The sequence below is a fragment of the Monopterus albus genome, unplaced genomic scaffold (genome assembly GCF_001952655.1).
Source record: "Monopterus albus unplaced genomic scaffold, M_albus_1.0 scaffold133.1, whole genome shotgun sequence".
In the NCBI taxonomy this organism is placed as follows: Eukaryota; Metazoa; Chordata; class Actinopteri; order Synbranchiformes; family Synbranchidae; genus Monopterus; species Monopterus albus.
The window spans coordinates 1,594,977-1,607,955 of NW_018128013.1; the positions used below are offsets into that span (position 1 = coordinate 1,594,977).

General features: G+C 39.7%; 1 protein-coding gene across 2 annotated transcripts in view; it reads left to right on the forward strand.

Annotated features, from left to right (window-relative positions):
• The first annotated feature begins 3,992 nt into the window (after nucleotides 1-3,992).
• Nucleotides 3,993-12,979, forward strand: part of pappa2 (pappalysin 2) — a 108,469-nt gene continuing 99,482 nt past the window's right edge. For both annotated transcript variants that reach the window (XM_020613382.1, XM_020613383.1), the window contains exons 1-2: nucleotides 3,993-4,600; nucleotides 11,443-11,675. In XM_020613382.1, coding sequence (XP_020469038.1) covers nucleotides 4,141-4,600; nucleotides 11,443-11,675 — 693 coding nt within the window. In that variant the 5' untranslated portion in view covers nucleotides 3,993-4,140. The remainder of the gene's footprint in view (nucleotides 4,601-11,442; nucleotides 11,676-12,979) is intronic.

A 12,979-nucleotide genomic window follows, 5' to 3' on the forward strand; every position in this document is an offset into this window, starting at 1 on the left:
AAACTTTGCCAGCAGAAAAAGCTGAATGTTTAGCAGGCAGATCCCTCAGTCAGGCAGGCTGGGATTGTGGAATTCCTGTCTCCCACTCTTTAAGAATTGTTTTTCCTTTTTTCCCCTTGCCCCTTTGGGGGCCCCTGCCATGACTGCCAGCAGCCTCCTCCTCTATCTTCAGCTTCAAACCAGGCACTGTTTGCAGATTCAGCCTGACAAATAGTAGTCAGGTCTGGGGGGAAATGTGTGATCAACTACATTAATGAATTTGTCTGCATGTCATAAGCACAAATGTGGCAGCTCTAAAATCCCCAAGTGGTAAAACATAAATGTGTATATATTGCTGACAGCATATTGTAACTGTAAAGTTTGATACTATCTTCAACTTCAGTGTAGATTGTAGTGTCTGGAAACATCTCAGTAAGCACACCTGTCTTTTGAATTAGTAGGGCCTGCACAAGTAGCCAAAAACTATTTTTCCATTTGTAAGATATCATTCATGAGCCAGAATATTTATCCATACATGATCAGCTGCAAAAACACATAGTTTGGCTTAGGGAGACAACGGATCAGGACATTAAAGGATCCCACCCTGGCTGAAACGCATTTTCTTATCACACTTAAAACCAATAATGCTGCAATAAGTGCAGAACTCACTGGGAGGCATACAACTCCTTGTATACATATGTGATATCCATATGTAAAATATCTGTGTGCATGCTCATATGCAAGTGCATATGCATGTGCATGCAGATGTATAGAGTCCTTTGTTTTCATGTGATTTGTGTATTAGAGAACTTTTGCATTTGTTTATTTGGCTTCATCAGTAAACAGGATAACGAAAAATATTTTTGATGTTTATTCACTTTAGGTTGTACCATAATAATATAATATCCCTTCATACATTTCTCCTACGCCTCCCATGCTTTTATGTCTCCCTTTCACCCGATGCTAGCTCTTTTTATGTGCCAGTCAGATGTTGTGCCTATCTGTGGTGTAGCACTGAAGACAGACAGAGCATGAGTGACCGAGATAGACAGAGGCAAGAGGGAATAAAAAGAAAAAGAGAGATGGGTTTTTATGTGTATGAGAAAGAGAGAGAAGGAAATGGAGTGAGGGGAGAGAACCACCCCCGGCACTGCCATCTCCACCATTATTCACGCAGGCTGACATTAGAGCCTCTCATTAAGAAGACATGGACAGTTGTGGAAAATGGCTTACTGTACAATGGTATCTTTTTTTTTATCTTGTTTTACATGAGTATTTTCATTTTATGCTACTTTATACTTCTACTCCACCATAGTTGAGCGACAAATAGGCCCAGTTCCTATCTTATAAATATAAAATAAACACATTTGTACTCCATTTTAAAACAGAGTACTTTGCAAATTAGGATTTTACACAAAAAGTGAAGCACGCATAAAATGCATTGTTAATAATATACAAGTAGCTCCAACTACTTAATTAAATCCATAAAGTCTGTTGTATATTGTAAATTACCTTACATATCTTACTATAAATATCAATTGTACATATCCATCGGTAAATTAGTACAGACTGTAGATACTCCACACTCTGCACTGCTGTTATTGCACTTCTGGTTAGATGCTAAACTGTATTTCATTGCATTGTACTTGTACATGAGTAATGACAATAAAGTTTAATCTAATCTAATATAATCTTCTGTCACTCATAATATTACATGTACATTTTTCGTTTACAACTTTTCAGTGGTAATCTCAGGAAAAGCAGCAATACGGCCATATAAAAATAGTCCATTACATGCAAAAATCCTGTGCTGAAAATGTCATTTAAGCACTTTAGGCATGCTTTTTTTTTATCATGCATATTTCAGAAAAATGGCCCCTGTAAGTGCTGACTATAGAGATTATTATTGGATTATTATTACTAATGCATTCAAGGTTGAACTATTTTATGTACTGTTGATTGTGTAATCTGATCTACAACAGCCCATCATATTTTATAAAATCATCGCCTGTTTTGTTTTTACAATGTAAACCAATAAAGTCACTAATTTTTAACAGAACCGGGTGGCTCTGAACCGTGGTGGCACATAAAGTGGTAAGAAATAGTCAAGTGAAGTGCAAGTACCCTACCTCAAACTTGTACGTACTTAAATACAGAAGACTAATTTGGGTTATGTACATTCCACCATTGTTTTTGTGGATAATAAAAATCTGAATGCCAGAATTTTACTTACAGGCATTTTTTACACATGTGCAACTGGTTTTGTTCAAGTAAAGGACCTGAATATTTCTCCCACCAAGGATGGGTGGATGGATGAGGTCAGGACAAGAATTTTAAAAAATGCATAAATACACTTTACAACCCCTCTGCATCAAAGGGATACACAGCTCAGGATTGGGCGGGAGAGAGAGTAGAGGATTTCCCTTGTAAAGTATGAGGCAAGGTTAGGACGCCACCCCACCCCCTTTCACTTCTACCATCACCACCACCACACTTCCCCTACTGGTGATGTCAGGGCGGGCAGGGGCTCCCTTAAAAAAACAACAACTACGGACTCGTGAGGATGAGAGAGAGAGAGAGAGAGAGCGAGAGAGAGAGAGAGATGCAATAGTGAATGAAGGAGGGTATTACTACTAGTGCCTGGACCGGTGCAGAGCAGCAGCAAGTCACTGGAGTGCACGCAAACGCGCAGATAAACCAGAAGGAGCTGACGCGCAGATGCCGAACCATGATTTAATGGATTTACATTTTTTTCTATCCTTTCTCAGTAATTATAGGAACAGTTCTGCTCAAAAATAGGGTAGCTATTTTAGGATTGCCACTTTGCACTGCACTTCATTTTGCCTCTGGTGTTTCCTTTGATTCTCTGATTCACCTTGCAGCCATATTTGCAACAGGACGCATAAATGATCCCGCAATGGTCAGGTAAAAAGAAATAAGACTTTGTGCAAAGTCAGTCAGTTTCCATGATTTGGTAAATCAAATAAAGCTTGGCATTTTCAAAACATGTAAATTAGAACATTTTCCTCAGTGAGAAAATAATTCTCCTTTTAAAAACTGTAATCAGCCCGGTGTCGTTTAAAGCCAGTTTAAAAATAGTCGTGGGCCTAGTGAAGGACGGACAGAAGTAGCTGGGCATTTTGTATACCGGTTGGCTGAAACGTAGTGCCAGAGGCTACAGATATTTTGCAGACAGTAAACATGAATGGGAAGGAAGCCGAGGTTTACTTCTAAAAGTCCGCGCAAAGTGCAAGAGCGTATAGACCCATCACATCTGCGTCAAGAAAGGGTTTAGGTTAAGATCTGAATGTTTTCTGTGATTATTCAGTAGTGTTAAATATCTACTTCAAAACTAGGAGACTCCTAGAACCTCTATATGTAATAAGTCCATGTGAGAAACTTTGATTTTGACGTTCTCTTTATCAGTTTGATTTATTTGCACTGAACGCATTGATTATGTCTGAGTCCTAATTTGTTTACTAAAATAGATTACTTAAAAATTCCGAAAACAGGCTGCCTAAAAAGCAGTTTTATTTGCTGGAGAAATGTGCGTAAATAAATCTAATAAGCACCGCCTGGTGTGAGACCTTTTGCTGCTAACAGTGAGCTCTGAAGGGCTAAAATCTTTGTCCCCTTTTATTCTCAACAAACACCCCTTCAAAACACCTTTCCCAAGCTGTTAAAATGTTGTTGATCAGACTACTGGCTATCTCCCTCGTACTCATCACTAACAAGTGGCTGCTCAACCCGGTTGGCTCTCATGCACTCAACCGGTACAAACGCGCCATGGCCCGTCGAGCGGATCGTGAGGTCTCCAGGCAAGCAGGTGAACCCTGCGCCGTCTCCGGTGTCCGGAGATCCCGGCGGCAGCCCCGCTCCTTTTCGCCGTCCCAACACCGCCCTCCAGCGGCCCGTTCGTGGACACACACGAGTCGGAAAGAGTTGTACACTCTACAGGGCGCTCCATTGGTTTGTGTAGGAGGGTGCAGGTTTGACGCTGGTGTGCGTAGAGTCGAGGAGAAGGGAGCCTGGGGCGATAGGGGAGATGTGGCGCCGGGAGCTGAGAATGGATATGTTACATTGCCTGGATGGCTGTATGAGAAACGCTCCTCAAGTGACTGGGGAGACTCAAACCATGTCGGTAGGGACGCCACACAACAAATGCCCAGAAAGCTCTTGCTTAAAGACACCGGGCAGAGCGCCTCCTCCTCGGGCCACGCACAGTCTCCACGCCGATCCCGCTACAGGTTCGCTCGCAGCCTTGATGGGAAATTTACGCATGAGAAAGAAGGAAACTCCAGTTGGGAGAAAGTTTCCCCCAATAGCTCAACAGATCCCAGGCGTCTCGAAGTTCTCTACAGACTGCAGCAGGGAGATGGAGACCCGCAGCCCTTTGCAGGGAATGTGAATGTGGAGGACAGTACCGAGAACTACTCCGGGGAGGTGGAAGAGGCAGTGCCTACGGTGCCTCCTTCCTGGATGACCGCCCTGTATTTCAGCCGGCGTCGGGAGCAGCTGAGGTTGAAGCCGGCAGCAGGGGTGGAGATGCCGAGGGCCAAGTTCAGCCTGGAGCTGTGGGTGAAACCTGAAGGAGGACAAAGCAACCCTGCAATAATAGCAGGTGGGTGTTATTTTAATTTTGATGCCTGTATCAAAGACACAATAGGACATGTCATGTCTCAAAAACGCCCCGCCTGAGAGCTGTAACCATGTCTCTTGGGCGCACTAATTACTACTTGCTCAGTGACCACATGAGGGTAATGGGGTAATACATAATTGTATTTATCTCCAATCTTACTGGTCTGTTTGTGGATTTGAAGTGTCCTAGTGGTCACAAGCTGCCTGCTCATTCTGCAAGGTATTTATATCATTCTTCTGTTTTTGATTAACAGGCCTGTCAACTTGCCCAAATCCAGTATTCTCTTTTAATTGTTTTGTGGCTATAGTCAGACTCCAGTCTATTTCTGCCTACCTGCAATTGGTTGTTCTCTCTCATTCTGAGAATAAGACCTAAGACGATGAATGTTGTTGCAAACAGCTTGTGTCAGCCGCTATATTTGGTAACCCCAGTAACATTTGTTAGGGTTACTATACAGTATAATAGGCCATAAACCTGTGCTGTGTGAAATGATCTTGTTATGTTTTTCAAGGAAAAGATACTGGTCTCAGGATGTTTGTTTCTATGACAAAGGTCAGACAGGGTTTATCCAGAGTTTTACTCTTAAGCCTAGTTTCTACTGCAGATATAGAGATAGTGATGACAAGCATCACTGATCAGGAATATATGATGACCTAATGATTTGCTGCTGAAACAGATGATTAAATGTTTAATTGTTTAATAAAACAATTAATTAAATTGTGATTGTAATTAACAGTTAATTAAATTTTTAAGTAATTGACAGAAATTAATGAAACAGCTAATGGTCAGCTTCTTGATTCTGAGGTTTTATGGCTTTTCTGTTTTTCTCAATTTGAGTAGGTTGCAACTGAAATTATATTTCTATTTTCTGCATCCCTAATGATATTAACAATGATCATAAAATAATCACTTACATTGTTTGTCTGTACTCTCTAATAAAACCAATATGAGCATCTCTTGAATAAGTGTCACTATGGCAACAGGAGATATGCTATATGAAGTATTAAAATCACTGAAAAATGTACTGTAAGTAATGGTTTTATGTTGTGACAGTGCTATGGTAAAGGTTTGGTTAGGTTTAGAGAAAAGTCATGGTTTGGATTAAAATAAGTAAGATTACAAAACTAAATAATGGTTAAAGTTACAGAACAACTGTGGTCATGCTCATGAGGAACAATGCACTGCTATCAGCTGCTAAACAGCAGTCCCCCATATTAATAACTAATGCTTTGCTGATCTTCTACTCTGACCTCCCTCCTAAGTGTATTTTGTTGCAGTGTAAACAAGGTCACCTGATTTCCTCCTTTGCTCCCATCATCACTATGACTGCTAGAGGGCTTTGTCAACTGAACATAAACATATGTCAGTTTAGGTCTGTTGTTGACACCACTGAAGCTGCAAAAACAAGCCATGGGATTGTTATTCATCATCTATCAAGTGCAAGACTGGTGCGCTTTCGATAGAACTGAACTGATAATTTGGCCAGGTTCATATATTTATTGATATCAAGTTATTTCAGATATATTGTTAATGACGTATATGTTGGCCAAAAAGTAATAAGAAAGTGCAGTACAGAAATTACAAAGCAGGTCTGGGGTAATTTAGAAACTGAAAACTTTATTCTTCAGTTGTAAAATGTCCCACTCATTGTCTCGGTCAAAGTAATAGCAGAGATCACTAGCAGCATTGTTTATACTAAGCCTTTATGTTAAAAAGTGATTACTGGTACATTTTTAAAGCTCTCACATATCAATATTGGTACCCAGTATCCCTTGGCCTATTCTTCAGAGTGAACTGGATGCTCTGGTAAAGCATCAGCTTATGCACTCTATGTTACAACCTAAATTATGACAACCAAGAGTTGAAACCAGGATGCAGGGTTGCAGTCTTACACGCATCTGCAGTCTCTCTGCAGCTGCTACCCACCCAAAATTCCCAGTACCCTATAGAGACTGTGTCTGCTCCCTGACCACCTAAATTATATGACTCAACAACCAACTCAAGAGGAGTTATTCATAAGAACCTAATTAAAATTAGTCCTACAGAACAAAACAACAGGACAATCAAATGTTGACTATTAAATATCAGATTTCTCTCATCTAAATCTCAGTTAGTGAATGATTTGTTAAGTGAACATCACATTGATTTATGTGGTCTTATTAAAACCTGGATACAACACAAAGTAAATCTAAATGAATCCACCCCACCTATCACAGCCCGAGGTGGAGGTGTTGCAGCGATCTTCAACTCAAGCCTATTAATCAACCCTAGACCTAAACATAGTTATAACTCTTTTGAAAGTCTCACCCTGAGTCTCTCACACCCAAACTGGAAAACTCAAAAGCCTGTTCTGTTTGTTATTGTATACCGTCCACCTGCTCCTTATTCAGAGTTTTTAAGTGAATTCTCAGACTTTCTGTCTGATTTAGTGCTTAGTACAGATAAAATAATCATAGTAGGCGACTTTAATATTCATGTAGATGCCGACAATGACAGCCTCAACAATGCATTCTGTTCATTATTAGACTCAGTTGGCTTCTCTCAAACTAAATAAACCCACTCACTGTTTTAATCACACTCTTGATCTGGTTCTGACATATGGCATCAAAACTGAACACTTAATAGTTTTTCCCCATAACCCTCTTCTGTCTGACCATTTTCTAATAACTTTTGAATTTCCATTAATGGATTATACTCTATGTGGGAAACAATTCCACTACAGCAGATGTCCATCTGGCAATGCTGTTACCAAGTTTAAGGAAATAATTCAATCTTTATCTACTTCAGTGCCGTTTGCCAACACAGTGGAAGGAGGCCACCTTAACCTTACTCCCACACAAATCGATAATCTTGTTGATAGTACTGCAGCCTTCCTGCGTAATACACTTGATACCATTGCCCCTCTGAAAAAGAAGGTAGTGAAACAGAGGAGGCCCCGTGGTACAGCTTGCAGCTCCGCTCCCTAAAGCAGGCATCATGAAAACTGAAAAGGAGGTGGTGTTCCACTAAGTCAGATTGGGTTTTCCTAGCCTGGAAAGATAGTTTAATAACATATATATAAAGCCCTTTGTAGTGCTAGAACCACATATTATTCACCACTAATAGAGGAAAATAAGAACCCCAGGTTTCTTTTCAGCACTGTAGCCAGGCTGACAAAGAGCCACAGTGCTGTTAATATTCCCTTAGATCTCAGAAGTAATGACTTCATGAGATTCTTTACAAATAAAATCACAACTATTAGAGAAAAAATTAATCAGATCCTTCCCCCAACTCTCACAGATGTATCATCAAGTACAATGGCTTTAAAAACATCTGTCAGACTTCATTTGTATTTAGACTACTTCTCTCCATAGATCTCTCTGAGCTGACCTCAACAATTGCTTCATCTAAATCATCAGCATGTCTGTGTTATACCGCTTTCCCACCAAAGGTGCTGTGTATACATGGCCTTTTTATACCCAGATAAACTGGCCTCTTAAGGCATTTCCATTGCCAACCAACCCGCTTTGGCTATCCAGCAGACGAGCTTGTTTCCCCTCTGGTACATCATATTTGACATCATCACATAGGTGATGTCTAATACCTGCATCGGTAAACAGAGTTTTAAACAAAACAGCATGGAAGCTAGTAGGACAGTCAGCATTATTTTTTCATATTTACTTTTGTTCATCTTCCAAAGTATAAAAACTCTGTGTTAGAGCATTGAATGAAGACAGATGGAATACATGGCTGAGATGGTGATCACCAAAATTATCAATGGAGGAAACAAGCCCTCATCACCTCCTTGCTGGCAATTGCTGAAGTGATGACAATGCGTTCATCACTGCATACATTCATGGGTTTAGTCGAGTTTGGCTTTCCCATTGTTTCCAAGTCAAAGTGTGCTGAGGCAAAGCAGATAACAGCCCCATGTTGATTGCAGAGTCATTTGTCCCAGTAGTATCTGATCAATTGTTCAAACTTCAAGCATGTCTTAAAAACATAAAGGCCTGGATGACTTGTAACTTCTTACTTCTAAACTCTGACAAAACTGAAGTTATTGTACTTGGGCCTGAAAACCTTAGAAATCTGCTGTCTAATCATATAGTTACTTTAGATGACATAGCTCTTGCCTCCAGTACTACTGTGAGGAACCTTGGAGTCATCTTTGATCAGAATATGTCCTTTAAATCACACATAAACCAAGTCTCTAGATCTGCCTTCTTTCACCTGCGCAATATTGCAAAAATCAGGAGCATCATGTCTCAAAGTGATGCTGAAAAACTGGTCCATGCATTTGTTCCTTCCAGGCTGGACTACTGTAACTCTTTACTATCAGGATGTCCCAATAATTCCCTAAAAGGCCTCCAGTTAATCCAAAATGCTGCAGCCAGAGTACTGACAGGAACTAGCAAGAGAGATCATATCTCTCCCATATTAGCTTCTCTCCACTGGCTCCCTGTAAAATCCAGAATAGAATTTAAAATCCTTCTCCTAACATACAAAGCCCTTAATGACAAGGCTCCATCGTATCTTAAAGACCTCATAGAGCCTTATCATCCTAACAGAGCACTTCACTCTCAGAGTGCAGGTTTACTTGTGGTTCCTAGAGTCCACACAAGTAGAATGGGAGGCAGAGCCTTTAGCTATCAAGTTCCTCTCCTGTGGAACCAGCTCCCAGTCTCAGTTCAGGAGTCAGACACCCTCTCTACCAGCATAAGAAATAACACTGTAAACTCAGGCTTTGGTACTGAATTTTTCCCCCAGTTCATGAATGATACTGGTATAATTTGTCAGTGGCCATTTCCATTTTCCACACATAAATGGCAATTACGTTTCTTATCAAATCTAAAACAAATGTGCAATCAAACAAGCAACTTCAGGACATGAAAAGCAAAAAGAAAACATCTTTGACTAAACGACATCCCCACTCATACTGCAGTGATGATTAATGTGATTATTATAATGATGACATTGATTGGTGGTAATGATGATGATAAGGGTAACAGGTGGTTGCAGCCTCAAAAGCTATTAGGCCCAGCTAATAACTTCAACAATAGCCTAAAATGAGTTTTCTGATAATAACTGATGACACTGTTTTTTAGGCTCTTTTTGGTCAAAACAAATACAATGGTATTTTCATTTTAGAGACAGACTCTGTATGAATATGTGGTTACATAACTGTTACAAGTCCCAAGATGTGTTTCATTCACTCTCTCCTCATAGTTAGCTTGCCTGTGGCTTTCCATTGATTTTGATTAGTGGCTGTAGACACTTATCTTATGAAACCTTCATTTAACAAGTTTACACATAAAAATGAACATCACTGTTTTTCCAATGAATCTGCATCATGAATGGTATAGTAAAAAAGCTGCACATTTAACAAAACAGCACGTACATCAAGCAGATTGAAGAGGATAAATTCCCTGTGGTGCAGAATCGCAGCTGGCCAGATAGTGAGGGAGACCACAAACTGTTATGTCCACTCACATTTACTGTGATCAAAGATCAGACTCCATTACTCAACTTTTTCCCCTCATTGCTTCCTTATGTGAGGGCAGGATTTTGTGGCATGGGCCTTTCTTTTTGTAGTCTCCGGAAAGAGTCTGACCATTATAATGAAAAACCAACTCCTGTTGTTTCTCCTTAATGTGACATTGGTTTAATTTCTAATGACCAGTGATGACCTTACAGTACTTATGTGTTGTAACAATACAGCAGGGTGAGACTGAACACGTGTCCTTCTCAAATTATCAAAAATAACACTGAAAAAATTCCTCTGGAGCTGCAAGAGTGTGCCGTGGTTGTTGTTTCTCTCTTCCTCTGTTAATGAATGCAGAGGCGATCTGTTTGTCTGAGGAAGAGAGCAAGTGATTCATTTGGCCATGAAGCTTACTAAAGCTGAGTGTTTTACCAGCTTGAAAATGGATCCAAAATAAAAGTAACTCAGTCAAGTGGACAACTTGCACTTATTTATCCAGAAATCATTATGGCATGTAACTATCTTCAGTAGCTTACACTTGTATGTGGAGCATTTATAAATGATATTTTAACATTATCAGTGAATCAAATGAGCATGTGAATGGGATTTCTTATAGTGACAAACCCACAGAGAAGTATCACCTGAGCTCTGTAGTGCCTGTCAGCTCTACAGAGAGTTTTTACATCTTTAAGCTCATTATTTTTGTTTTCTGGCCTAAACTTGACCATTTTGGTTCACTCTCACTGCTACACATGCATATTAATACTAATGTATTTGTGTAATTTGGTTGAGCAGTAGCAATATATAATCTTATTCACTTGGCAAAGTTATGGCCTCATAGAACAGCTTTTTAAAAACTGAATTAAATCCTTAACCATGAATCTGGCTCACGTTCTTCACACATTTATATTCCACATGCACACACAACACTGAGGAGGGTGAAGGGGTTCCCTGACCTTTCCTTGTCCCAGTGTTAGACATCTGCATAGCAGATGTGGATCTGTTGCAACAGCACATGGAAACATTGGGGCCTTGCCTTGGCTAAGTGAAATACCTCTGTCCTCCTTTCCCTTTCTGTTCTTTCCCGCTGTTTCTTGCTCTGTCAGTTCTCTCTGTTTCTGTCTTATCCTCTCTCTATGTGGGCCTCATCCCCTGTGCTTCTCTCTCAGTCTTCCTATGTCCACAGCACTACAATCACTTGGACAATTTGCTTGTTTGTGTGTCTATTTAATTTTCCTGAGGGCAATGATTATTTGTAAATTTGATGCTCTTTGATGCTGCAAGATAATATTTGCATGCTTTTTCTAACAGTATTAATTCAAAATTATTTATTTTACCTTTCTCCATTTCCCTTGTCCTGTAGGTGTATTTGACAACTGTTCTCACTCACTGAGTGAGAAGGGCTGGTCAGTGGGCATTCGCACTGTGGAACCCACCAACACCAAAGACGCAAGGTTCTACTTCACACTTCGGACAGACCGAGCTGTTAAATCTACCACTGTCTATAGCCACCAGCAATATCAAGCCAATGCCTGGACTCATCTGATGGCAACTTACAACGGCCACAACATGACCTTGTATATTGATGGAGCTAAGGTACTGTATGTAGTTTTGACAGGGAAAAAATATTTTTAATTTTGTTTGGGTTTTGTCATTACCTCAGTTTCATGTTTAGCTTCTTGATCTCTGAAAGACAGTGTCAGTACATATGATCTTCTATTCAAAAAATAGACTTTTCTTATTCTGTAATTCACCATGGACAAAAAGACCTGAATGTGCTATGGATTAAATCATCACAGTTGACTGTGGAAATACTCAGTCATCTAGATCATGGTTTTTCCAAGAGTGCTATTTTTTGTCAACTGAACTTGACGTTCTTCAGTTAGAAAACCACCTGTGCTTCAGCTTGAGATGCAGGCAAGACAGGCTAATCTCTAACAGCTTACACCTGGGTTTCACCATGAAAGGAGTCTACAGAAGGCTCAGAACCAACTGCTCAGTGACAGGTTCATTTCACCACTGATGCATTGAAACACAAGGATTGATTAGACACTCCAGAAAGTGTTATTACATCTACTCAGTGCAGTCCTTGAGGAAGTCACTAGGTTTGTGGAAAAGTCTCAGCTATCACAAAACATCAAGGGCAAGGAATGACAATCACATAGCTTCCGAACATTACAGTCACGACTCAGCAATCCACACAGAACAAAATAACTAACCCTGAGAAAATTTAAATTAATGCTGGAAGTTCAGGACACGTAGGTTGAGAACTAGACTTTGCCTTAACAGCAGAACAGGTCCCAGAGTCAGATGTCATTACAGCCAGAGTCAGCCATTAGAAGTAACAACTTAGCAGAAGCAGAGGCCGGACAAGTCAGGATGAAGGAATCAGCAATCCTCTCCAGTGCAAAAGTACCACCTTTGATTTTTTTTATTTTTTATTTGATTTATTCTTTCAAGCATGTAAAGACAGTTGATATGACAATACACATAATTTTACACATATCCAACAAATGCTAATCCAAAAACAATTTGCTTATACCTAGTACATGCTTGAATGGAGTAGGAAGAAGTCAGACTTATCCAGTCCTACCCCATGACATCATCATACCATCATTGGTTTGCAAGCAGTATCTCTACATAAATAATTCTCTTCTACACCACACAAGTAATATACTAAAAAATTATAACAGTGTTAACATTCTTACATAATTACATTCCTAAATAATTATCATCTACACCACATAAGTAATATACTAAAGAATTATTACAGTGTTGATAATCATACACCATACCCACAATGTTCCATCTAATTAATCATTGAACCTGTTCTTGCATATATCTTGATTGACACATACCTTTATATTTATGTTTAAACTTGTCAATTCTATTACTATTTT